The 26,952-nt window shown below is 40.7% G+C and overlaps 2 protein-coding genes across 4 annotated transcripts in view; both read left to right on the top strand.

The window, feature by feature from the left end:
* The first annotated feature begins 81 nt into the window (after positions 1-81).
* On the top strand, positions 82-16,967 carry gkup (glucuronokinase with putative uridyl pyrophosphorylase). 2 transcript variants are annotated; one of them, XM_051957722.1, is made up of 24 exons: positions 110-257; positions 1,619-2,285; positions 2,940-3,046; positions 3,138-3,182; positions 3,295-3,448; positions 3,525-3,596; positions 5,764-5,852; positions 5,975-6,128; positions 7,470-7,547; positions 7,925-8,016; positions 9,202-9,307; positions 9,405-9,484; positions 9,575-9,643; positions 11,564-11,624; positions 11,771-11,787; positions 11,880-11,937; positions 12,041-12,133; positions 12,219-12,279; positions 12,681-12,794; positions 13,425-13,482; positions 13,799-13,867; positions 13,937-14,000; positions 14,140-14,211; positions 16,121-16,967. In XM_051957722.1, exons 2-24 carry the CDS (start codon positions 2,280-2,282, stop codon positions 16,214-16,216), a joined length of 1,815 nt encoding a protein of 604 aa, XP_051813682.1. In that variant the 5' UTR covers positions 110-257; positions 1,619-2,279; the 3' UTR covers positions 16,217-16,967. The 2 variants fall into 2 exon arrangements, with proteins under 2 accessions (XP_022063560.1, XP_051813682.1); XM_022207868.2 differs by lacking the exon at positions 1,619-2,285 and having other exon boundaries at positions 82-257.
* Positions 16,968-17,117: 150 nt separating this feature from the next.
* The window catches only part of LOC110960582 (ubiquitin-associated and SH3 domain-containing protein B-like), a 60,639-nt gene continuing 50,804 nt past the window's right edge, over positions 17,118-26,952 (top strand). The window contains exon 1 of one of the 2 annotated variants that reach the window (XM_022207867.2): positions 17,118-17,441. In XM_022207867.2, coding sequence (XP_022063559.1) covers positions 17,314-17,441 — 128 coding nt within the window. In that variant the 5' untranslated portion in view covers positions 17,118-17,313. The remainder of the gene's footprint in view (positions 17,442-26,952) is intronic. The other variant, XM_022207866.2, reaches the window with a different exon arrangement.

Genomic DNA, 26,952 nt, shown 5'->3' with positions numbered 1-26,952 from the left:
TTATGGAGGGCGCTGTATCTCCATGTCTGTATGCACGTTTACATGTTTACAATTGAGTGTCTTATTTTGAAGGGTCTTTCCGGAACTACATCTCCATCAACCCTGTCATTTAGAACCTTTAGCCGACACTCGGTTGGTAGACGTCTGCAGTCTGAACCCGTTCATTTCAAAGAAACACCAGAAGTATTTGAGAAGCAACAATGATCTGTATACTGCTGGTAGCCGGTCATGGCACCGTTTTGGAGACTCAAATTAAGGTAAGTCGGTTAGATCTTGCAGCACAACTTAAAGCAGTCCGAAGTCCAGGGTTAGTTGTGAAGCGGCCACTGTACAGAATTGCATTGAAGAAAGAGCTAATTCACCCTTGCTTTACGTGTAGGCTGTGTTTGCACCTGTAGGTTATCACTTCGGATGTCTGTGAAACCAGAACGATACTTTAGAGCATTCGGCTCTTACACAACAGCAAAAACATCATGTTATTTCCATAAATAACATTTTTTATATTAATACCCCACTCTGTTCTTCACCGCCCTTTACAGAGCGTTGTGGTATAGGAATTTCCTAAAGTTGAGGTTTAGTAAAATTCCGTGCCAGTTCTTGATTTAACGTGTGTGCCGAATTATTGTTGCCTATGTAATGCTTGACACGGCAGCTTTTATCGGTTTAATAAGTAAGGGTATTTATCGAGACAGAACGATAAGACAACAGAGCTAGATTCTTTCATTAAGTTTGGCGTGTCCACTACCAAAGAGTGCGGAGCGTGTTAAGCCTTTTGAGAGTCCTCATATGATCCTGAGGTTGTGAAATAGTACAAGTAATGTCTCCAGTAGCTCCATTTGACATTAATTAAAACCTCAGGTTAGAAACATTCTATGCATACAAAGATCTAATGTATCTTGGTGATTTGTAGATAATTTAACAGCTACCAGCTATTAAATTAAAAAAGTTCACTCTTGACGCATGCAGTTTAACAACTAGTTATTCATAGCCAAATTTTGAATTGCAGTGTATATATATATATATATATATATATATATATATATATATATATATATTAATTTGACCAATAAGTTTCAAGTTGTTTTAGAAATGCTTATAGTGAATTTAATCCATTCATCCATCCATCCAACCATCCATCCATCCTCTTCCACTTATCCGGGTCGAGTTGCGGAGGCAGCTGATGAAGCAGGTCATTCCAGACAACTCTCCCCCCACTGACGCTTTCCAGCTCTATCTGAGGGATCCCAAGGCTTTCCCAGGCCAGATGAGCTATATAATCCCTCTAGCAGGTTCTGCGTCTGCCCTGGGGTCTCCTCCCAGGTGAATGTGTTCAGAAAACCTCCAAAGGAAGTCTCCCTGGAGGCATCCAAATCAGATGTTCAAACCACCTCAAGTGGCTCCTTTTGACACGAAGGAGCAGCAGGTCTACTCCGAGCTCCCTCCAGATGTCTGAGCTCCTCACCCTATCTCTAAGGCTGAGTCCAGACACCCTACAGAGGAAGCTCATTTCAGCCGCTTGTATCCATGATCTTGTTCTTTCGGTCACTACCCAGAGCTCATGACCATAGGTGAGGGTTGGGATGTAGATGGGCATTAAGAGCTTCGCCTTTTTTTTCAGCTCCCTCTTCACCATGACGGTTTGATACAACGCCCGCATTACTGCTGCTTCTGCACCAATCCGCCTGTCCATCTCACGCTCCATTATCCCATCACTCTTGAACAAGATCCCGAGATGCTTGAACTCCTTCGCTTGGGGAAGAAACTCCCCCCTAACCCGGAGGGAGCTATCCACCAGTTTCCGGCAGAGAACCATGGCCTCGGACTTGGAGGTGCTGAATGGACTTGGAGGAATTTAAACTATCGCAGTGTTAATTCAGTTTCTAGTCCTTTACAAGTTATGATTTAAACCAAAGAACTTGGTGAGCTGCTATTGGGGTCCATCACAAGACAAGACAGTGAAGGATGTAGAGTGATATTCAAGGGTTTTCAAGTACCAATGAAAAATTTCAAAGGGTGTTGTAGGAAACCAGAAGTGACCCCTGCACTGGCAAGAATGTGGTGGTAAAGGCAAAGAAGAATTCAAGAATCATCACCAAGAGCATCCTGATAGATGTGAGAGGTTCAGGTAGCAACAAGATGAAGAAGGACTTCACTTCAAAACAGAAAGCTTTTGGTCAACAGTTCTGTGGCCAGATGAGATGAAGAGTTGTTTGGTTACAGGGCTAGGTGTAAGACAGGAGAAACCTTAGATTCCAAGAACACCATCACCACAATCTAGCATGGTGGTGAGTATGCCACAAGTTGGGGAAAATGTAGTTCTTGGACGGCATGAACTTTCTAACAAAAACAGTGACTTGAGACATACAACCAAAGTGGTGAAAAAATAATTAGCAGAGTTCAGACCTGAATCCACTGAGAATCTGTGGAGTGAACTGAAGACCAGAGTGGTGTAAGGAAGTTTCAACTTCAAAGACCTGGAGATCATCACAAAGAGAAGCAAAATCCCAGAGACCTGCAGAATGATCGTTAGCAAGAGCTGCTTGATTGATGTAGTACAGGCTTTGATACTGATCAGTGAAAAATAGAAAAAATTTAGGGGCAGCCCAGTTTTGGTAAAAATGCTGATCAAAGCATGAACAGTTCTGTCTGTACCACGGTCTTTTACTATCTCTTGTCACTTATTTATGTCATTGTTAAAATAAAAAAATCACTAAATAAAAACTTGGATGACTATAAAAAGTTTACAGTATACTATGAATAATCTCACAGAGTTGTTCAGCATCACCTACGTTGTTGATATAGAGCAAATAGCTGTTAGTTCGGCCAAAATCCAAACTGGTGTCCTTGAAAACGGCACGTCGGGCCTTGAAGCACACTGACAATGTGTAGTTTGTCACTCCAGTCATGTGTAGCCTGTATTTGAATCCTCTCCCTCCCAGAATGATGACACAGGCCTGTACAGCCACCTGACCGGGGTACCTAAGGCCCTGCTTCCTGGCACAGGAGGAAAAAAGATCCTTGACTTTTGGTGGGAAACCGTCAACATGTACGTAAGAGCGACCCCAATATGGACAGGACTAACCTCTGCTGCTCTTCTGTTAGTGGTTCCTTTAACGGCATGTGTGTTTTGTCTCCAGGCGACAGCTGTTCACAGAAGTGTATCTGGTCACTAATGCAGACAAGTGAGTTGTAACTGTTGTATGAACCAGCTGCTGTTCATTTTGAAATTCTGCCACAGTTCGGTGTCCAAGCTGCTTTTATTTTCCTTCTATTCCCGTTCTCCACACTGAGCAGGTATAAGCATTACGAGCGCTGGGCCACAGCTAATGATTTCCCGGTGGAAAATGTGATAAATGATGGCAGCACTACGTTGGAGGACCGTCTCGGTGCCGTGGCCGACCTGGAACTGGTCATACGCAGCCGCAAGCTGCAGGACGACATCGTGGTGGTATGTGGTTCAACAATAATCAGTCGCTCACATCACTGTCAGCTGTGTGATTAGCACTTGTTCTCTGTGTGAGCAGATCGCCGGAGACATGCTGTGTGCAGACCAGAACTTTGACATTGCTCAAGTGATTCGCTTCTTCAGGTCAAAGGTGAGATTTTCACATTACAATTAGATGTCATTTACCTCGAAACAAGCATGCACCAGGACCTCGTGTTTCACTTTAGCTGACATAGAACAACAGATCCTGATCTGTTTCTTGGTATCCATTGTAAAATGTTCTCTAGCACCAGTTAGGTGGTGCAGGAGCAGATTTTGCAGAGCTGAGTTAAATAATGAATGAAGGAGTTGTTGCCAGGAAAATTAATTTAAGTTAGCAAGTTCTATTCACTCTTGAATACCATGCCATTATCTGCCGCTGTTTGAGGATTTCAGTCAAGGAGGCAGCTGTTACAGCGCATTAGCCCAGGTGTTCTGATCCCTGGTTGATTCCTCCTGGAAGATCCCAGGTTGTTCCCATGCCAGAGGGAATGCAGTGGTAAGAAAAGTCAGAAAATGTGGTCTAATCTTTATCTAAATCAGCGGCATTGACAAATAAATTATGCCTACGCTGGAAAAAAATGCTCCTCTCAAAACAAGAACAAGGAACTTTTACTTTGAAATAAGTTAAATAATCTGCCAATAGAACAAGTGAAAGATGTCTTGGTAAGATTTCTTGCAATAAGATGTATTTAAAATGTTGAGATATTAAAATTAGCTGGGAAATCTTATTTGAAGCTATATTTTACCAGGATTGTCAAGCTTATGTGTCTTAACCCTCCTGTTGTCTTTATTTACGGCGCCAGAAAATATTTTTGCCTTGTGTGAAAAAAATCCAAAAATTCAGCAAAATATTTGCCAAATTTATTAAAAAAATTTTTCAAATCTTCAGGAAGAAAATTCCTTTAAAAATTCTAGTTTAAAAAAAATCCCCAAATTTGGCAAGAAATAAAATTAAAAATAAATTGTAAATAATTTCAATAAATGAAAAAAAATCTTCCAAAAAATACTAAAAATATCGAAGTGATTACATATATATCAGTAAAACTTTTAATATTTTTGAAATTTGCTGGTTTTTGGTTTATTTCCCCCGGCCCCCCCCCCCCAAATGTTCTTAAAGAAACTTTTTTTAGCTTTTCTTTTTTTCCACCAAAAATATTCAAAAATTTCCTCCAAAAAATTAGAAAATGTGGAAGTTTTCACTGTGAAAATATATATATTTTTCCACATTTTCAAACTTTAAATGGGTCAATGTGACCCGCAGGACGACGCAACGGTTAAAACAAGATAATTTCAAGATTGTTTGACTTAAAGTATTTAAGATGCATCGTCTTAAAACAAGTCCTTCTATCCTGCTGAAATGTCACTTGTTAAGTGAATTTATCTCATATCGAGTGGGATGAGACATTTTGACTAAAAATAAGACTAATACACTTGGTAAGATTTTGAATTTTTGCAGTGTAAAATAATAGCAAAAAAATCAGATCTTTTATGTCTTTATTGAACACACTCATACAGCATTCAAAACGGTAAGTGAACCCTTGGCGTTAATAACTGGTTGACCTGCCATTGGCTGCAATAACCTCATCCAGGTGCTGCCTGTAGCTGTGGATCAGACCTGCACATCATTCAGAAGGAATTTTAGCCCATTCTTCGTGGCAGAACTGCTTTAGCTCTGCTGTACTTCTCATGTGTAAGGCTCTCTTCAAGTCATTCTCTAGCATCTCTGACTGGGCCACTCCAAAAGGAGGATTTTGTTTTTCTGTAGCCATTCTATTGTGGACTTTCTCCGGTGTTTTGGGTCAGTCCTGTTGCATCACCCAACTTCTGCAGAGTTTCAGCTGACATACAGACATTTCACATGATCCTGAAGAATTGTTTGATACACTTGGGAATTCATCTTCCCTTCAGAAACTGGCAAGCTGGAAAATCATGATGTTTCCTCCACCATGCTTTACAGTTGGGATGATATTTTCATAATGATATGCAGAGCCATTTTTACACCAGTAGTGCTGTGTGTCCTTTGTTCCATTAGTCCACAAAACATTTTGCCAACACCGCAGTGGAATGTGGTCTTTTGCAAACTTTGAGCAGCAATGTTCTTTATAGTAAGCAGTGGCTTCCTTCATGGTCTCCTGCCATAAACAATCTGCTTGTTCCGTGTTTTACGTGCTGCTGAAGCTGTGTAGAGTGATACCCAAATTAGTCGGCATAGTTGTTGGTGATTTTTGTAGGATGAGTCGTACCTGTATTAACCCAGTGCTGTGTCCGTGCTGCAGCCTGGAGAGCTGATCATTTACTACGAGCTGGAAGAAAGTGAGAAAAGTAGCTCGAGAGGCATCGTGGAGGTTTGCCCGGACACCAACAGGTGAAGTTCATCCACCACACATGACAGATTTCTTCAGCAGACACGTTTCAGCTTGTTTCTGACACTAACTGGTACATGGGACTGTGTGGCAGATTTGGTTTGATGTTTTGTTTTTTAACCAGGATAACTCGGTTTATGGAGAAACCGCAGGACGGGACAACATCCCGGCTGGCCAGTGTGGTGTTCTACTGCATCCAGAGAGACACGCTGTCCTGCATGTCTGACTTCCTCAACCTGCAGCCTCAAGCCAAAGACAGGTCCTTTGGGCGATTCTGGGTTCGTAAGTGATGCTACAGCAGCATGTGTCGTTCATTTGTTCTCGTTAGGTCATTCAAGATGGAACTAAACTCCTCAGATTTACCTAACGTGAAGCTTTGGCTACTTTTCCATGTTATATTGTTCATCAAAGCTCCCACATACTCACACAACTCTGAATTTTCCAGCACAAACAAGTTACTGACAATAGAAAACTGATCTCACGTTCAGTCCAGCCTCCATTCTGCTGAATTCAGTGACTTAATGCCATCTGTCATTTAGCATTTTTTTCATGGGTCTTAATGAAAATTAAATGTTCATGGGGATTTCTTTCCATATAATGGAGCTTTGTGGTAGTTCAGGCAGGTGCAGAGTCAGTCACGTGCCCTTTTTCTGTCCAGTCCTTTATAACTGAGGTGTTGCTCCTGCGCCACCCTCTACAGAGCTGCAAATCATCTCCTTTTCCTTCCAGCCTCTTCCTTCATAAAGCTTTCTTTGTTTATGCCGTGTACGTTTAAATGTTGTGTACGTCAGGTTCTCACACGCTCGCTTAGATTGTTCAGGAGCACGGCTTGAGCAGAGCTAACGGCAAACAGATACGACAAATCTGTGACAATATTTACTTCAGGACACAGAACTCTTATGGCACATAAGCACTGGATCCATCACGTCGATACTTCAGACTCTGCAGCTCATTTCTCGTCTCAGGTGTTTTCAGAAATACATTTTAGTGAAGTTTTCATCATACCAGCGGCAGTTTCCGGATGAGCCTTCATGTTGTTCTGGTGTGACATCCAGGAGCCAGCAGCCTCTGGTTGAAGTATCCGTCTAGTCAGTTCCGGTCAGTGTTTGTGTGACTGTAGAGGAGTGAAGTCTCTGTTGGATATCGAGCGCTTCTCAACCAGCTGTTGTGACACTGTGTCGCTGCACACCCATCAAGCTTTCAGTGCGGTGGAGTGACGCGATTCGTCGTGTCTAAAGATGCCCTGCTGGACTCGTTTTAGAGCTTCTCAGCTTGTTTAGAAGCATGGTGAAGACCAATAGTTTGTACTAATGTGCACTACCAGGTGTACAGCTATCAAAGCATAGAACAGAGAAGCTCAGATTTAAGGGAATGTGACTCAGTTCTCTGCCTAACATGCCATTACTGTACTGTATAGCCGACAGGTGTTTGCCCATATAGTTCTGTTCAAAATCCTTAACAAAGCTAAGTCTGTAGTCATTTATTCTTAGGACAAACCTAAAGATCGGTTTGTGACTGCCGTAGGTTATGTGTAATTGCGTTCTGCTCAGGCTAAATGACATCAGCACATTATCACCAGCCAATAAAGTAATAACCTTTTATGGCTCCTTCCTCTTCAGGAGTGGCTCATCAATGAGAAGCAGCTCGATGTGTTTGGTATGAAGCTTCCTACTGGCTTCCAGCTCATTGGACAAGTGGTTTGTATCCTTCCCTCTGTTCAGCAGCTGGTTTTCTTTCCACGCAGCATCAGCCTCTTCAAATTCATACGTTAAAAAGCCAGCAATGAATGACTATTATTCATTTAGTTTGCTCAGTTTAAACTGAAAAATATGGGAAAACATTCTTGTTCTTGCAAATTTAAGCATTCTTGCTTCTGTAAAGCAGCTTTATTGAATATGGAATTACTGGTTAATGATTCCACTGTTACCACAGCAAACACAGTGATGAAAGCAGTCGCTGAATAGCATTAGGGTCCTCATTGTTTTTACAGCTGATTTGTGTGTGAAGTTAACTTTTTTAATTGCCTTTCCTATTAAAATGTGCTCTTATTGCGTGTTTCCTCTGGACGCCTCAGGGCCTGTCAGACTACACCAAGTGGCTCACCTGCTACTCCACCAAGCAGCACAACAACTCTGCTATTCCAATCACATGCCGCTCGTATGCCAGGTAAGATCACACATTTACTCCACATGAATTTAGTTCACGCTACTGTGGATTAAGATGAGATAAACTTTATCGATCCCTCACCGGGAAACTCACAATTATTCTAACTAGAGAAGCACTCAGAGTGCGCAGTACTCCGTCAAGGCTGTTCATTCCCCCATGTGTCATTTTCAGAAATACAGCATTTGTTTATTAGTTATTGATGAACAGAACTCACGGCAACATAGAATGTGTCCATTTAATATAGACGTACCCACAAACACAATGACCTTGCACTGAGCACAGGTGTGTGTTATGCATGTGTACATTATGTACGGATACCCAATCCACCCACCCATCCATCCTCTATACACCACTTTATCCTCACTAGGGTCATGGGGGGTGCTGGAGTCTATCCCAGCTGACTCGGGTGAAGGCAGGGGACACCCTGGACAGGTCACCAGTCTGTCACAGGGCTACATACAGACACACAATCACACTCACATTCACACCTACGGACAATTTAGAGTAACCAATTAACCTCAGCATATTTTTGGACTGTGGGAGGAAGCCGGAGTACCCGGAGAAAACCCACGCATGCACAGGGAGAACATGCAAACTCCATGCAGAAAGATCCCAGGCCCAGGCCAGGATTTGAACCGGGGATCTTCTTGCTGCAAGGCAAAAGTGCTAATCACTACGGCACTGTGCAGCCCGGATACCAAATCATAAATATGTAACAGGCGGCGGGAATTGATCGGACTCAGAAACACCCCCACAACTTAATCAGTTGTTCCTTGTATCATTTCTGATGGATAAGTCCAGATAAGTCCACAGTGGTGTATTTGTAGTAGGATCACAATCATGTGATCATCAGCAGACAGCTGATGTAGCGTTCACTTGTTGTCATGGTTACAGTAATGTTGTGTCGCTATCTTGCAGTCCAGAAATCTTTAGCAAATCCGTGGATCCAGACTATAAGCTGCATCACTGCTAAAATCTAATCACTTGGTCCTTGTGTCATTTCTGACCTTCCCTGAAAATTTCATCCAAATCCGTTGGTCTGTTTCAGAGTAATGTTGCTGACAGACAATCAAACCAACCCCGATCGACACATAACTCTGTTGCGTTCCTTGACGGAGTAGTCATCCAGCTTTCAAATAAAAGCCTCCTGTCCTATCTAATTTCCACATGTTTGATGACTGACAGGGTCGGATTAATGGGGAATCCCTCAGATGGTTTTAATGGGAAAACCATTGCTATGAGCATCTCGAACTTCTGGGCCGAGGTCACTCTGGTGGAGAGCCAGACTTTGGTAACTCAGACATGCACACACATTTGTAAAATGTAAAAATAAAAGATCTTCTTTGAGGATCTGCTGTGGCAAAGTCATGATTTTTTTTTTTTTGTAGGTTTTGCTCCCTCATCCACTCAACGACCCCACAGAGTTTGGCAGCCTGCAGGATCTGTTCTGTATCAGCAGGAAGGAAGGGTGTGGATGCGCCGAGTTTAGAGCTAAAACACAGGACAGAGGTGGTAATGCGGAGGATTTCTAAATCTTTGTCTTCATTATTCGCTGTAGGTACCTGGGAGGTCTGCGGCTGCTGCAGGCTACATGTAAGAAGTTCTACCAGTTCTGCTCCAAACAAGGGTGAGATCACACTGCAGCACACTGTAGACCAAAGCTAGATGTGCTTCTGTGGTGCTGGACAGAAGCAGCTCACGTGCTGGAAAACGCTGAGTTCTGGTGTATCCCCTCTACCTGCTGCTGCTGGAACACTTTGTAGCAAAACCTCTGTTGACATCTAACATCCAGGCTGTCCTTTCCAACTGAAAATCGATTATAAGTTACCAGCTGTGAAAGAAGAATTCAGATAATTTATTTAAATAGTACAAAATTGTAAATAATTAATTACAAGTAGAATTCATGGTTTTACAAGAATTTTCTGTATTTTAAGTACAAATTTGATACGTCATGTTAATTAGTGGGGTGGCTTGGTGGTTAGCACTGATGCTTTGAAGCTAGAAGCTTCCCCAGCCTGGAATCTTTCTGCATGGAGTTTACATGTTCTCTCTGTGTATGTGTGGTTTTCTCTCGATCCTCCGACTCCCTCCCACAGTCCAAAAACATGCTGAGGTTTTAAATGAGAACTCTAAATTGTCTTTTGGTGTCAATGTGAGTGTGATTGTGGATACATAATATACGCACGATGCAGCGCCGATGTCCGTCCGTGCTCCGGTCGGACGGTGATTTCTGTTGCATTGCGCGCTCACTTCCGCTTTTGATGACGTGTCGTGCTCAGGCCAATGACGTATGCGCTATATATATACGTCATTGGCTCAGACGATTCGTTGACGCGTCGTTAGTTGCAGCCCTAATTGTTAGTCCTGTGACAGACCGTTACCTGTCCAGGTGTCTCCTGCTTTCACTTTAAGTCAGCTGGGACAGACTCCAGCCCCACGCGACTCTAAAGAGGATCAAGCGGTGTAGGTGGATGTTAATTAGTGTGTCGTAGATGTGCTGCTAGGAAGATTTTATTGCATTTGGACAGAACCACACTTGCTGTTTTCCTTAGCTTCTAGTCATTATGCTAAGCTAACTGTATGTAGCATCTTATTTGTTTTACAGACATGAAAGTGACACCAATGTCCTGACCCATCTCTTCTCTGAGTCAGTGTGTATTTCCTATCATGTTGATGTACTGCTTTTCCTGATGTGTAAGCTTTAAAGAGATGGGACGCAAAATGGAGCATTTCAGGCAGAGAGGATGCGCTGCAGCAATGTACAGTATGAGAATTTTTTCTTTTTTTTTTTTACAGTAAACCTTGTGAAGATATTATAGTAGACCCCAAAAAATAGAAATATAAAGCTGTAAATGTGCATAGAATATGCTCTTGAAAACATGATGATTCTTGGGTTTTTGCTATGTTTGCTAAGCAATTTATGGACTTGTATTTACAAAGGCCAGCAGACACGATGATGTCCTCACAAAGCAGAAAAACGGTATTTATATCATGTCTGTTTTGATTTTATCCAGTTACAGTGGAAAAAAGTTGTCTGGTTTGACATAAATTGCTGTGCACCATGCTGGTGAGAGGTAGGATCAGCAGGACAGGCTGCAATAAGTAACTAGCTGCTGTTCTTGGCATACATCTGTCGCTCATTACCCGTCCTGTTGCTGTCTGTCCCCCTTCTTACCTCTTGCAGTACCTGTAGCATGTTCTTCCCTCGCCCTGGACAGCTCTGACCTGCCCTTGACTTTAGAAAACACTCGGAACTCATGAATTTACATTGAAAACAGACTGAAATGCTCCCATTTGTTCTCAGTAATACAGAGGTTGATAATATGTACTTACTAGTTATATTCCACCATCACTGTTTTCTGTCATGAAGTGATTTTTCACAGTAGATGAGATGAACAGGCCTATTGAGCCACTAGAAGCAGACATGAAGTAAAAGCCCTTTTCTGTACATTTGGTGCTTACTCGTGGACTTCTGGATCAGACACTGAATAGTCTTTTACGTACTTGAGGTCCACGTCAACCATTTGCTGTGCTTTCTCTTTTGCAGTATTGCTTTAACAAAGCAGAACTTCACACTGAAGTACGACACCAACATTCCTCGACAAGTGGTGAGGATTCTTTCAGATGATTGTTTTTCTCAGAGTAAAAGTTCACACTGTGACATGTCAAACTGTCGTCGTATACAGTAATGAACTATGCCTCCCTTTTATGAAGCACACTCTAATGATGCTGCTATTTCTCTGTTTAAATCAAGGGCCTTGCTGGAAGCAGGTAAATAGTTTTGATGGTTTTTTTTTGTCTATAATGTCTAATTTAAAGATGTTGTTAATAATTACCTTGTTTCCAACCTTCTCCTTTCACAGTGCTATTGTCTCAGCTACTCTCAAGTGTCTTATGAAATTCTACAACATCACAGACAGCGTAAGGATCCCCATCTCATGGTGTCAGCAAAGCCATCAGAGCTGATTTTCCCATCGGTCTGTCACTGTTCCTTCTGCTGCTTAGTTTCATTCATATGCTGCAGGATCTGCCTAAACCGGTCCGAGCCAACTTCATCCTCAACGTGGAGACAGATGAGCTGTTCATCACTGCTGGTCTGCAGGACAGAGTAGTGCAGGTAAGTGACACGCTGCGTCTGTCAGCGTTTCACAAGGTCCTACCGCTACAGTGACAGGAATCCTGTGTCCCTTTGTCTTTTGCAGGTCTATGAAGGTTTAGTCTACATGGATTTCAGCAAGAAGCTCATGGAGGAGCAGGGCTACGGTACTGACATCACTGTCCGTCAGCACATGATGAAGTTGATGAAACAAATCTAGTATTGTGCAACGGAAACGTTTTAGGCACTAAAAGTGAGGAATATGTTTTATTCACCGGTTACTTCCATCCAAAGTGCTGCCACTGCATACGGTGTTGGTGTGGCCATGTTTTGGACCACTTCTCCTTGTTTTTCAAAGCACTTGGCACATAGGTTGTACCAGCAACTTTGAGAACTTTGTGGATTTAGTCTGTCTACTCATGTAATCTCATACTGACTCTGTAGGGTCACACCATCTGTCACAGGACTCCTTGTTCTTCTTCTGCTCAGACTCCTTGTTTGAGTTCTGCAGAATGAACTTAGGACCAATCAGAGACAGTGCTGACTAAGTGCATCTTTCCATTCTCAGGGAACTATGTACCTTTGGACATGAGTAACCTCCCACTGTTCTGGCTGGCCTACCTGAGCGACCCCAGTGACTCTGGACGCATCCACAGCAACATCCGACAGCGCTGGCTCAGTGGTACGCCTTCCAGTCACACAGTATTTAACCTGGTTTGAAAAGCTCATGATCATATCAGTCACGTTTAGAAGGCATTGTTGTTCTGTCAGTGTGTCCTCTCTACTGGTCTAGACTGAAATATATGAACAACTGCCGAATTAATTGCAGCAAAACTTGGCATATACACCCGTTGTTCTCAGAGAATGAATCCTACAGACTCTGGTGATCTTTGACTTTTCCTCGACTGTCACTATGAGTTTAAAGTCCCTCTGCAGTCATTGATTAAACCCTGAAAAAACTATCTCTGTGTCAAAGTTACAGATTTAGAGGGAGATTTTGGACCAGTGTGTTAAATAGCACTCTGCCCCACCATCATCAAAACACCAAACATGATGGTCCAACACCTTTATGTCCACTAGCACGGCTCGAGACTCTCGTTCTTCATTCAGTGTCATTTTTAATCTTACAAAATGATCTTCATGGGGCAGGAGAGAAAAAAAATCTTAGTTTTCTATGTGTGCACAAAATGTTCTTCAGTCCTTTTCTCTATTTAACTTGTTCGTCAACATGCATATTTACGCCTTGCTATTCCTTCAGGGACTTTTGGAACTAGTGGTTTGGTTGTTGAACATGTTTCCCGTGTTTCCACAGGGGAGACAGCGGTCGTGGAGGCCATGAAGAGCTTTGCTGAGCTCACTGATCAGGCTAGGTTGGTTTCAGGACTTGCTGTTAAGTCAAGAATTTATGCAACAGCAGTAGTAACTTTGCCAAATGCATTAGGGAAAAGGTCACGTCAATCTTGTGATGAATTATTTCTGGACTTCACAAAAGTCATAGAGAGGATTCTGCTCTTTGACGTGTTGTGTTGAACTTTTGCACGGTGAACTGACAGATAAGCCAGAGGCTTTATTTGCTGCAGCTCTGCTGGCAATAACGTGCCTACTGTTGGTGTCTGTGCTGTTTCAGAGAGTTAGAGGTGAAACTGGTGTGACCTTAGCACTGACTGAATATATTTCTCCCTTCAGGGTGGCTCTTAAGGACAGAGACTGGAGCTGTCTGGCACGACTGATGGACCAGAACTTTGAGCTGCGGAGGTAAACGGCACGTTTGGTTTGCAGCTTCCGTATTACACTGATACTCTCAGCTAACAATTTATCCTGCAGGTCTGTCTACACTGATGACTGTCTGGGTCCTGGGAATCTGAAGATGGTTCAGCTGGCGAGGCAGGTAGGTGCTGAGAGGTTTTCACTGACTGTTCCCACCAGAACACAATTTATTTAACACTGTTTTCTCCACCACCAACTGTTTGTGCCTGCAGGGCTTTTTTCCTTTCATGCATTCATGAAGTTTCTGCTGTTTCTTGCAGTTTGGATCAGCAGTGAAGCTACCCGGCAGTGGGGGGGCTGTAGTGGGTCTATGTCTGGACACGGCGAGAATGGTAAGATATCTGAGTTTACGGCTGTGAAGCTTCATATTAAAACTCTTGCGTCTTAGTTATTCTACTCATTGAATGGTACATTGGTCACTTTGTGTCCTAGTAAGGCTACAGACTACAAACAAACTGAGCTGCTTTATATTTTTGTACTCAGAAACTGGCCTCAGTAAAAATGTTCTGTGATGTGACGGATCAGTGAGTTCTTGTCAGAGCAGAATCTTACACTTCTAAATCCAAGTCTATTTTCTGATGTAATCAAGAGAAATCGTCTTCAGCTCCTCTGCTCAATTAAAGATCAACTCTGTCACTTTGATTTGTGTTTTCTTGCAGGGATATCCAATGTCTGGTTCATTATCCAACTACTGAAATACATTGTTTGTGTCATGGGTGCCTTAACTGACACTTTGGTTCATAGTAAATCTGTCTGTTTCACTTAATATTACTTTTCAGCTCCATCTGTTAAACCCAGTAGTTACAGTATTAAAATGAAAAATATTTGCATATTCCTAGAGCTTGAAGGAAAAGGAGAACGTTTGCAAGCTTAGTGAAAAGACTTTATCAAACAATTATATCTCTGACTTGAAATATTTCTGGGAGAGTTTTTCTAAGTTAATGAGTAAAATGGAATAATGAAACCACGTCATATCACCAGTATTTTTATAGTATGTTTAAAACAAGAGCTGTTGAGGGCTTTCAGCAGAGAAATAAGATTAGCATTATGAATTTACCTAACGTTTAACCCTACAGTATTGTTTATTATACACATTTACGTAACTAATTTAAATATTTTAAGACTCTGGAGTATTATATAAAATACTAATTTAGTTGTGTAATTAAAAAAAAACTAAGATTCAGACTGTATAATATAATTTGATTATACAGATTTACCAGACTAGTTTAGATGTTTGGATTAAGACAATAACATCCATCCATCCATTCTCTATACACCGCTTTATCCTCACTAGGGTCATGGGGGTGCTGGAGTCTATCCCAGCTGACTCGGGTGAAGGCAGGGGACACCCTGGACAGGTCACCAGTCTGTCACAGGGCTACATATACAGACACACAATCACACTCACATTCACACCTACGGACAATTTAGAGTAACCAATTAACCTCAGCATATTTTTGGACTGTGGGAGGAAGCCGGAGTACCCGGAGAAAACCCACGCATGCACAAGGAGAACATGCAAACTCCATGCAGAAAGATCCCAGGCCCAGGCCAGGATTTGAACCGGGGATCTTCTTGCTGCAAGGCGAAAGTGCTAACCACGACTCTACTGTGCAGCCCTGGACAATAATATATTGTAGAAATTTACCAGACGATTTTGAATATGAGGTCAAAATCCTGGGATATTATTTATTATATAAATTAACCTATTATATCCTAATATACCATAATAAATGACAACTTAGAATTTAAGGATAATACCGTACATATTTCTACATGGAAAGCCCAGCAATTCTCTTTGATGGTGGAGAGGAAGAACTCCCTTTTAACAGGAGGAGACTTCCTGCAGAACCAGGCTCAGAGGGGGCCACCATCTGCCTGGAAGAGCTGGGATGAAGGTTAAAAGGAGACGGGAAAGAAAAGCAGAAAGAAACACAAACATGGTGAACCATGTAGCTGCAGGTCAGACTGAGTAAATGAACTCACCATGCAGTACCTCGTTATTTAAAGTCCTATTAGAGCAGCGTAAGCACCCAGCAATGGATGAAGCAACAACCCTTCAGCTACTTAACGTGTCTTTTCACAAAACCACCACCTCCTTTGCTCAGTTACTTCTTACTTTGTGGGAGACTGGATGGCCATTTTGGCTACTTTAAGGTGTGGACCTGCTCTGAGAGGTCAGTTCAGTGGTGGGGTGTGTTAGACTGGTGTGTCTGATGCAGTCTTTGTTTGTCCCACTAGGTGGAGATGAGGCAGGCTTTCCAGGAGGCAGGCTGTGTCTTCTGTGTCATCGCACCATACAACCCATCTGCCAGCTCTGCAGGCGGCCAACGCTAACCTCGCACATCTCCCCACCACTAAGCCAGGCCACTCAAGGCCAAGTCGAGGTTAGAAATGGCCCACTGTGGCCCTCCATGCGTGAAGTCCCAGTGTCATTTCATACAGTAGACTGGTAGGATTAAATATGACACACCAAACATTATGATCAGTTACAGGAAATTACAGGAAAGCCATAAAACAATAATCAGGATTACTATCCAGATCTTTGGTGACAGTTTGATGTCTGACCAGATGGACTAAATAATGTTGGAAGTAGCACATGGCTTTGTTTCCAGAATATAAGCTTTATATGAGATCCATGTTCCTTTAAGGTGCAGTGATTGATCCATTTTGGTCAGATTTATCAGTGATAAAGTAAAAATTATGTAATTATTTTTCTATGTATGTGATGCAGTAATTTTATTAAATCTACATACATCATATCTTTGTATAATGACTGTAATTTTGTACACAAATAAAAGCTGCTTTTATAGTTCTGTGTTTGTCATTTATGAACTGCCACATACGCTTCTGTGTTTAACGTGATTGCTGACGCATATAGTGGATGATAAACAATAAGTTACAGTGTGGTGTTTTTCCTCCCTGAAATAGTGCAGTGATGGATCCATTTGGTCAGATTTATCAGTGATAAAGTAAAATTGATGTAATTATTTTTCTATGTATGTGATACAATAATTTTATGGAACCTGTAGACTTCATATCTTTGTATAATGACTAATTTTGTACATAAATAAAAGCTGCTTTTCTAGCCGTATTTGTCATTTATGAACTGCCACATGTCACGTCTGTGTTTAATGTGATTACTGACGCATATAGTGGATGATAAACGATAAGTTACAGTGACAGTGTGTGGTGTTTTTCCTCCCTGAAACATTGTGTGGTTTGTCAGTGTGTGTGTTGGGCCACTACACTGAGCACGTCTAATTTGCTGCTTCCTCCAGTGGGCGGAGTAGCAGCTCTGCGTGGCCGCACAGCGCTGCTCTCAGCTCGGCTCCGTGTTATTGCCGTTACCTCCCCACTCATGCGGACCCCACTGAGGCTCATGGACTAACCGGAGCTCTGTGTGCTGCTGCTGGACTGTTTCTGACTCGACCATGGCTGCTAAAGAGGACCTCTACAGCAAAATCCTGCCCCGGAGGCTCCGGCAGAACCGACCGGGATCGATGAAATGCGGATCCAGCCTGGACGTGCTGCTATCCATGGGCTTCCCCAGACCAAGGGCGTAAGTAGCCTGACCTGAACGCCGTGTGAGTGTGTGTGTGTCGGGGAGGGGGCTGGAGGGTTACATACCGGCCGGAGGTCGCTTGGAGACCCGGCGGGGACACGGCCGGAGAGAGAGCGGTGAGTAACGGCTCTGCTGTGGCAGTTAGCGGACGGTCCGACGCAGCATCAGTCCGTTACCCCGCATCGGTGAGCAGCTAGCTGGTGGTCCCTCAATACAAGTACTGCTGAAGAGTGAAGGCGTAGAGTGAGGAAAATAATTATAAATGTTATTAGATACGGTAAAACGGCAGGAAAAAAAGTAAGTGAACGAAGCTCGTAAGCGGAGAGCTGCCGAACAGAATTAGCTAAAACTGAATGATAAAAGTTAACAGTGAACAAGTTAGCTTAAAATCCGACGAAAACGCGCGGAAAATTCTATCAAATGTCCGTTTTGTGATCTTTGTCTCAGTTTAAATTGTCGCCCTCAGTTGACATTTATCATAGGCCTTATTATATTTAAATACTTGTCATTTTTCTTCTGTTTCAGTCAGATGTGCATAGTGTCATGTATGAGCCATGTTCAGTATTAGCTGTCATGTGTGAACTCCTGAGAAAACTGGAGTCAGGAGTCATGAAGTCATCACTGTGTGTGTGTGTGTGTGTTTACCTCTGTGGCGGGGACATCATTTTGTTTACACATTCATACTGGCCGCAGTTACATGAAGTTTTTTAATTTGGAATTATGAATTCGGAATTAACTCATTCGGAATTAAAGTTTTGTGATTCGAGTTTACATGGAAATATTAATTCAGAATTAAGGTTTACATGGACTTTTAATGCTTGTGCGTTGGAAAGGATTCTGATTGGACAGGGAGTGGACGTGAGGTATCCCTGTTTACCAGAAGAAAACAAACTCGCACTTCTTTTCCCCAGCAACATGGACGAACAACTAATAAGTACGCTTTTCGCTTTGCTTTTTATTGTCGTTTTGAAACGGCAACTCGACAATGAGTAGCCAGTAAGGTAGCAGAATGTGTACATCGCTCAGTGAGGAGCCAAGCATGCGCAGAATGAGCGGAATTAATTAAAGCAGAATTAACTGTATACATGAATACAACGTACTCAGGAATTAGTTTATTTAACATTTTAATTCGGAATTTAGTGATTACAAGGAGATCTTAATTTGGAGTTAACTTTAATTCCGAATTAAAGGTCTCATGTAAACGTGCTGACTATGGTGACCGGCCTCCCTTCTGGAGACAGAGCAGTCCGGATAAGTTCAATCATTACAGTGTAGAAGTTGACTCTCGGTTTGAGATTAGAGTTGGAGTTGGAGTTGAGTGTCTGAGGAGTGAGTGCCATGTCCTGAGCAGGGCTGTGGACGAGGAGGAGGGTATGGATCAGCCCGTGTCCTCTGCTCTGACTGAATGGAGGGACTGTCTGTGACTTGGCCCGATCACCGAGTTCTCATCTGTCCTGTCGGCTGCAGGCACTCGGTGTAAACACAACGCTGCTGTATATCGCCATTCACAGCAGCAGCACTTACTGATGAATACTGCAACACAACTGGGAGGATTTCACTGCTTTTTTTTTGTCAGGCAGTGTTCTTGCTAATATTATATCTGTTAAAGAGCATTGTGTAGCAGAGGTCTCTAGTGTCAGACTGAAATGGATTGCTGACACTGATTATAGGTTATTGATTGATTGATTCCGTGGTGTGGGGGCAGAACATTATAATAACAATGCAACAGCAGCAATACCACTTAGAACAAACATACAGAACATGCTTTTTTGTATTTTATTGATGCCTCTTGTCAGCTAGCTTGCAAATCTATTTAGCTTGCACATAAGTTTGTTTTAGAGCTGAATGAATTATTATTATTATTAATCAGTTTATTTAAAAAGACACCATGCACAACAGGGGTGTCAAACTCATTTTAGTTCAGAGGCCACTTTCAGCCCAATTTGATCTAAAGTGGGCCGAACCAATCGCAGCATAACAGCCTATAAATTACGACAATTCCAGATCTTGCCTTTGTTTAAGTGCAAAAAAGTTCACATTAAGGAATTAGCTTTTTACATAACATTATGAACACAGTGTAAACAAAAAGGAGACAAAAAATTCGATAAAAAAATTGACAAAGTGACAAATGAGACAAAAACGATACACAAAACAACAAATAAAGCAAAACACAAACGTCAAAAATAACCCAAAAACACAGGCCAGGAAAAAAGGAAACACAAAACGTCAAAAAAACAAGAGACAAACGACAAAAGGCAGGCAAAAACCAACAAATATAGGACAAAATATCACAAAAATGAGACAAAACAGCAAAAGCAAGAAACAAAGTGACGAAAAATGAGACTAACGGCACGACACAAAACAAAAAATGTGCCAAAAAAATAGACAACACAAGTAAGACCAAAAGAACACATAACAACAAAAACGATGAACAAAAGACAAAAACATGAGACTAACAACAAGTCAGACAAAAAACAAGACAAAATATTACAAAAGCAACACACAAAATGACAAAACAACAATGAGCAATTTAGTATTTCACTTTTTGATGAAAACAACTTGTCATTGGTCTAGAAATTATTTTAAATTCACTGTTTTACAAATTTACAATTTGCATGTCTTCTCTGTAATGTTTACACTTTACTGTTATTGTCACGGCTATTTTTTTTTTTTTTTAGCATTTTTCTTGTTTTATGTTTTTATTGTTGTATTCCTTGATTTACTCTGTTTTTTTTTTTAACTGTTATATTTTATATCACTTTGTTCAAGCACTTTGGGCATGAAAAGTGCTCTATAAATAAAGTTTTATTATTATTATTATTATTATTACAAAATCGTTCCGTGGGCCGGATTGGATCCTCTGGAGGGCCGGTTTTAGCTCGCAGGCCACATGTTTGACACCCCCGATGTACGATATTAATCATAAATGTTGTGCCATTTCCAAAGCTAATTTCCATCTGCAGTGCTTTGACAGGTCACAATGAAAACATCACAATATTTAAATGTCACAAAAGGGCTGGACTATAAACCACATGACACTGTCAAACAAACCATTACACACATGGACACACACTCGCACGCAAATACGAATTAAAAAGACATCAGTGGTTGCAGTTCTGAGTGTCCTGAAGCAGGTTTTTTCAGTTGTTGTTTAAGGGGTCAGCAGGACAAGCAGAAAACTAAACCCCTGCATGCTGTCACAATCTAAAGTCGATATAACACGCATGTCTGTCTTCACAGTGACACGATAAAGTTCCATATTCAGCTTTTTTCGGGTTTTTTTTTTAGCTCTGATTTTAATCTCTACCGGCTCCTGAGAGAAACGTTTGACTCTTAAGCTGCTTCGTGCTCCACCAGCTGCTGACATGATCTGCTGTTTGCTGCTGTTGTACAGTGAGTTTAGGAGAGCTTTTTGATAAAAGCAGCTGCCTGATGCAGTCAGAAAAGATGACGGCGGATTATGTTGTTGTTGGAAAACCAATACAATTATCTAAAATAGGTTGAAACCCCGAGCTGAACTTCAGAGTGGGGTTACAGATCTCTGTCAGATTGCAACTATAAATGACCCTATTTACATCACCCACAGACACTTGATCTGCTGCAGTCCATCAGTATTGATTACTGTAGTTTCAAATGAGGATTGTCAGAGGTTTATAATACAGTTTCCTTTACTACAGTGGCAGCAGCAGCGGTTCCTGCATTTATTGTCAGTTATTCCGCTGATTATATTCTCATTTCATTGCTTGTTTTGTCTGCAGTATGTCAGAAAAGACTGGCAAATGCCCGTAAACCTTTCCTACAACTCAAGGTGACAGCTTTTGCCCTTTTCATGTGCTGTTTGAGTAGCAGTCATCTCCTCCCTGTCATTGGCATCAACAAAATAAAATATGCAACGCAGGCTCACAGAACCAAAACCAACACAGCATTTATCTTGGCTCCCGCTATGTGTCGACTGATAATCACTCTGGCCAGTTATCAAACCAGCATTCTTCTGATTATCAGTATTGCTAGAAAAAAAAAAAGATTCTCAATAGAAGAAAACATGTTAAAAAAATAGCTGCTTTGCCTCTGATGCAGCTGCCACTCTCGGTTTCTTCATCTACTGATAATGGGTATCGGCTCTGAAACAAAATATCAGTTGACCTCTAGTTGTTTCCATTTTTCATTTCCTACATCCTCATAGAGCTGAAGTTACATGCAGTAATGACTATTTGCTGTCTTTTTTGGCATGCTTGGTGTTCACGATGCGGTCTAAAACCTCATCACATTTTGTCACCTTGCGAATCTGGTGGAACCGACACAACAATGAAAACTGAAAGGCAGAAATGGCTGCTCCTGTAAACATTCGTGTCACCTTGGGCCTGCCCCGAGTTCCTGCAGTGGAAATGCCCCCGTCTTAAGATGTCTTGTTTTGTCTCAACAATGGTCCAAAACTGCAGACATTCAGTTTACTGTCATGCATGGCAAAGAGAGGCGACTGGAAAGCAACAGATGGAACCAGTTTTGCTTGAAAACCGTGTGAAATTTAATTAAAATGTTTAATTTTAAATCTCTGTTGATGGACACGATTAATTAATGAACAAATTGTGGGACCTTAACCGATGCTAGGGTTCATTCTGCCTGCATTATCAACGCTTTGTCTTTGGTTATTGTCACTTTTATTCTCTGACATTTTTTTTTTGCTGGTTAAAAAAATATGATCTACATGTTTGTGTATTTTTTACCACCTGACACACACACACACGCACATGGAAATGTTCCTCTGTACCCCTATGGAGATATTCCATAAAAAATCAGCCGTTTCCAGCTACAATAGTCATTTACCACATTAACAATGTCTACACAGGATTTATCTTTCATTTAATGTTTTATTCTTTAGCTTTTCAAAAATATTAAGTAAATAAATGTGTGTGTGTATATATGTATGCTCTCTCTCTCTCTCTACATATATATATATATATATATATATATATATATATATATATATGTATATATGAAGACTTTATTTGCAAAAACAGATAACTCCATTTTTATACATTTTCGGAAAACTTTGTTTTATTGTTTACTTGAGATAACATCAATCAAACTGAAGTTGAGTGGCTTTGACTCAGTAGAAAAATACATGACAAAATAGAGAAAAATAAATTATTATTATTATTATTATTATTATCTCAAGTAAATGATAAAAAAATAAGCTTCCTGAAAATTTATAAAAATGGAGTTCTCTGTTTTTGCAATTAAACTCTCTCTCTCTCTCTCTCTCTCTCTATATATATATATATATATATATATATATATATATATATATATATATATATACACACACACACACATATGAAGAGTTCATTTGCAAAAACAGATAACTCCATTTTGATAAATTTTCAGAAAACTTTTTATTTCACTGTTTATTTGAGATAAAATCAATCAAACTGAAGTTGAGTGCATTTGACTCAGTAGTAAAATACATGACAAAATAGAGAAAAAATAAATTATTAGTGTTGTTATTATTATCTCAAGTAAACAATAAAAAATGAGTTTTCTGGAAACGGAGTTACCTGTTTTTGCAAATGAACCCTTCACATATATATATATGTGTGTGTGTGTGTGTTAATGTGTTGATAGGTTTACAGTAAAATAATATCGACAGGCTCTCATGTATATTCTGTTTATGTGTTTGGATGGAACATTTATAACATATCTTTGTCCAACACCTTGGTCATCACTATGACATCATTTTCCATGTACCACGGCTATCACTGACTACTCAGAAATAGTATTTTTATTCTAAACTCACCTGTAACATAAAAAAAGAAAACATGACTTCCTGTGTAACGAACCATTTTCCAGAGAATAACCTGTGACACCAGCTGGTCAGAGCAGCAGTTGGAAAACCTTTCATAAACTGTCATTGGCAAATGCGGTTTTGTATCCCTAATTAGGGAAAGTCTCTGAACCCATATTTATCCACATTATTTGAAGACAGGGAAATCTCACAGCACTTCTCGTTTTTGGATCATATGCTCAACGCTGGGAGTCTTTCCACCCCTTTCACCCAGACAGATGTCACACATCAACAGTGTGTGTGTGTGTGTGTGTGTGTGTGTGTGTCAGAGGAAGTGTGCTGTGGTTTGCTGAATGGACAGAGGATGATGATAGGCCCCCAGGCAGGACAGCGCTGGCCTAGAACACACTCCCTCAGGGAAGCCACAACCTCTTTTCTATCAGCCCGTGACTGCTTGGCCTTGACACGGCCACTTATTAATTCCCTGTCTGTCTGTCCGTCTGTCTCTCTGCCTCTCTGCCTCTGTTTTCTTTCTAAGGAGGTTGACCCACTAAACATCCTGACCAACTTCAGGTGTCCTGGTTCTTCTGTAAAAGGATTATTTCCGTGTAGAAGGATTAAATTTATCTGCTGCTGTTAGTGAGGACATTGTTTTGGTTTGGGGGCATCCCTGCTTTGCTACCAGTATTCACATAATAGAGAGTAAATACCCACTGGCTTTATATAATAGAGTTCAGGGGTATGACTACAAGAGGATGTGTTGTCTAGTACAGTTGCAGCAGAACTGTGAAAAGCAGCTTTTCATTTGGCGTCTAGAGAATTTAAAAATATTGATATTGCAAGAACTGGGCAATAAACCTGAATGCTTCATGTGTATCTGCCAAAATGCAGTCCGCATGTAGGTCAGAGCAGAGGAATACAATGTAACCTACTGAAACATGGAATTCAAAATACAAGAAAATGAATACATGTATCTCTAACCCGAGAGAAAACAGACTAGCAAATAGGACTGTTCTGTTTGGAGCGCCTCCTAATTTAAAGTCTGATTTTACTTCAGAGGGACACAGTCTCTCCCGTCAGTTACTGCACATAGTACTGAGATTAAAAAAAGAAATGCATCCTGCCATTATTAACATTTCCATCATCTTGGAACCAGGAAATGACTGTGGGTCTACTGTGCACCGACTCCAGGTTAAATCACTCTGAAAACAAAATCGATTGTGCACATTATTCGTCTCTCCAGAGAGAAAAAGGCTTCCAGGAAGTCACAAGGTGCGTCTCTTCTACTTTGCAAATGACAGTCTTGTGCATGTCAGCTTAATGTAATGATCAATTATACATGAAACAAGCAGAGTCATGCTGTTGTGTTTTTCTTTTTTATACAAGAGTAGCCTAACTGGGCTGCTGTGAACGCCCCTGTGTGTTGGCACAGAACAATGACAGAGTGAAATAAGGGGAAAGCTTAGTTAATATCAAAGGTCAAACCACGTCTTTGCTCAGGAAGACAACAGCTGCTGTATACGATCAAAAGTGATAAAGTCTTGCAGCAAATATCCTGGCTAAATGATCAGCTTTTCTCTTTGTGATCATAAGCCATTGTGTGTTTTGCAGCTTCAGTTCTTACCATGAGCAGTCCTTCACCAGCACACTTTTTTCCCTAAAGTTACTGTTAGGTTATTACACGTCTACTTCTGTTGGAGTGCTGAATGAAATGATACATTTACTTGTAGATAAATACAGGTCCTACTGTATGTCTTTCTAGTTTAATGGGTACACTGCCGACATGGACTCCAAACACTGAATAGCTTTTCCCCCCATAAATAAACTGAATGAATTATTTCCAGCATTGTTTTATTGAATCATTTGAATAAATACTCAACCAATTAAACCAGCGGTTCTCAAATGGGAGTATGTGAGATTTTTAAAAAAAACATTAAAAGCTAGCAACAAAAATCCTTTATAAAATATATTTATTCAATAATACTTCACCAAAATAAGAATGACAGTCCTTAAACTGAATTTCATATCAAGTAGGCCATTCCATTTATTACCATAAACCCAGTTTATGGAAGAGTTTATTTTTTAAAGTAATTCTGTTGAACCACGGTTCAAAAGCAATGTCTGATTTTCATTGGTTAATTTTTATAGAATTTTTTTTTAAACTTTTGTCAGATTCAAACTACTTCTGTGACCATTGTGGTTTTTCTTTCATTAACCAAAGGGTACCAATAATTTTGTCCACGTGTGCAAGAGGACACTTTACGTTGATGATTATCTCTGTGTAGAATTCTTTACTTACAGTTGAATCAATTATTTATTTTCAACTAATTTTTAGTTCTTTTTCTCCAAATAGTTGAAGAAAGACCACTACAAAGTAGCATTTTTTTTTGCATTGTTATAAAATTTAATATATCAGAAACTGAAGAAGTAGTGCTGTATTTTACGTCCTTGTCTCTTTTTGTCAGCCAAAAATGCTTTGCCTTGGTTGGGGGGTGCTTGAATGAAGAAATAGTACCCAACTTTTATCTCCAGCCACTTCTTTTACAGTAAAACTCAACAAATATCTCATGACATTCTCCTTACTCCCGTCTCCTTCCTCAGCCGTCGTACTCGCTAACCTGGCAGCTGCCACCGAGTTGAGAAAAATAAATCTGAAGGTAGCTGAGAACTTGCTGAGGCCTCTTCTGATCGGTCACATGGTGTAAATCTGTGGTCCAAGCATCCATCTGATAGGTCAAACGTTTGCATGCAAATGTGATGATTTCTTATTCATTGTGTTCCCTGAGTTTTTTTGCAGTTTGTTTATTGTGTGTTCATATCGTGATGACGGTAAAAATCTAATTTTTCAGTCAACACTAGAAGATGATAAACACTCACCAGCTAGCTTTATTCGCGTTAGTTTGCCAGTTGAAACTCTGTCATACACATTTCTTTGTGACCTGTCGTCCAATGTTTGTTTTTTTTTTATCTGCCAAGGGACTGCAGTTGTAAATTAGCATTGTCGCTATAATCCGGCATAATTACATCTATTGCTGTCCGAATAGATGTTCATTAATGTGCACTGTCCCTGTCAAATAAAGAAATGAATGAAGGAAATAAATAACACATTATGGAGTGATGCTGCAGCTGTACACAGGGCAGTCTATGGATGATTAGCATTGCCTGTGTTGTACTTTTATTCTTTAAATTAGTTTCAGATAACTTATCGGTTAAAAGCTTTTTACTTTTAGTAACTGACTAAAGGAAAAGAAATATTTTTGTATCACCTTTAATTATGTAATTAACAGGGCTGGACCCGAATATCCCGACTATCCGAATATTCGTTCGTTACGGTAGTATCCGGATATTAATCTTGGTATCCGAATATTCGCTCTGACGAATACTCTGACGTCACGCTTCACTTCGTTGTATAAACACAAGACAAGATGCTGAAGACCTCCGCTGTTTGGGAATTCTTCAGGTTAACTGAAGACAAAACGAGGGCAAAATTTGGACCCGAGACCAGACGAACGGATACGAATATTCTATCCCACCCCCATCGGACGTTACAGGACAGAACGAAGATTCGGATATTCATCTTTAATAGGGCCTGAATATCCGGAGGCCAGAAACCACTATTTGGGCCAGCCCTAGTAATTCATCATATTTATTACCGCGGCATGATATTGAAAAAAAAAAAACAGACTTTGCAAATTCAGATTTTCTGCAGTTAATGTGAAATGTAAA

Source organism: Acanthochromis polyacanthus, chromosome 13, assembly GCF_021347895.1.
Source record: "Acanthochromis polyacanthus isolate Apoly-LR-REF ecotype Palm Island chromosome 13, KAUST_Apoly_ChrSc, whole genome shotgun sequence".
NCBI lineage: Eukaryota > Metazoa > Chordata > Actinopteri > Pomacentridae > Acanthochromis > Acanthochromis polyacanthus.
The sequence above is the reverse complement of the archived record's forward strand: the minus strand, read 5'-3'. Positions and strand labels throughout refer to the sequence as shown.

Excerpts from the sequence above, each read along its gene's own strand:
- gkup (XM_022207868.2), top strand. The coding sequence starts at position 201 with ATGATCTGTATACTGCTGGTAGCCGGTCATGGCACCGTTTTGGAGACT. Across the intron at positions 5,853-5,974 it reads GTTTGCCCGGACACCAACAG|GATAACTCGGTTTATGGAGA; the intron begins GTGAAGTTCATC and ends TTTTTTAACCAG. Across the intron at positions 12,795-13,424 it reads CCGACAGCGCTGGCTCAGTG|GGGAGACAGCGGTCGTGGAG; the intron begins GTACGCCTTCCA and ends GTGTTTCCACAG.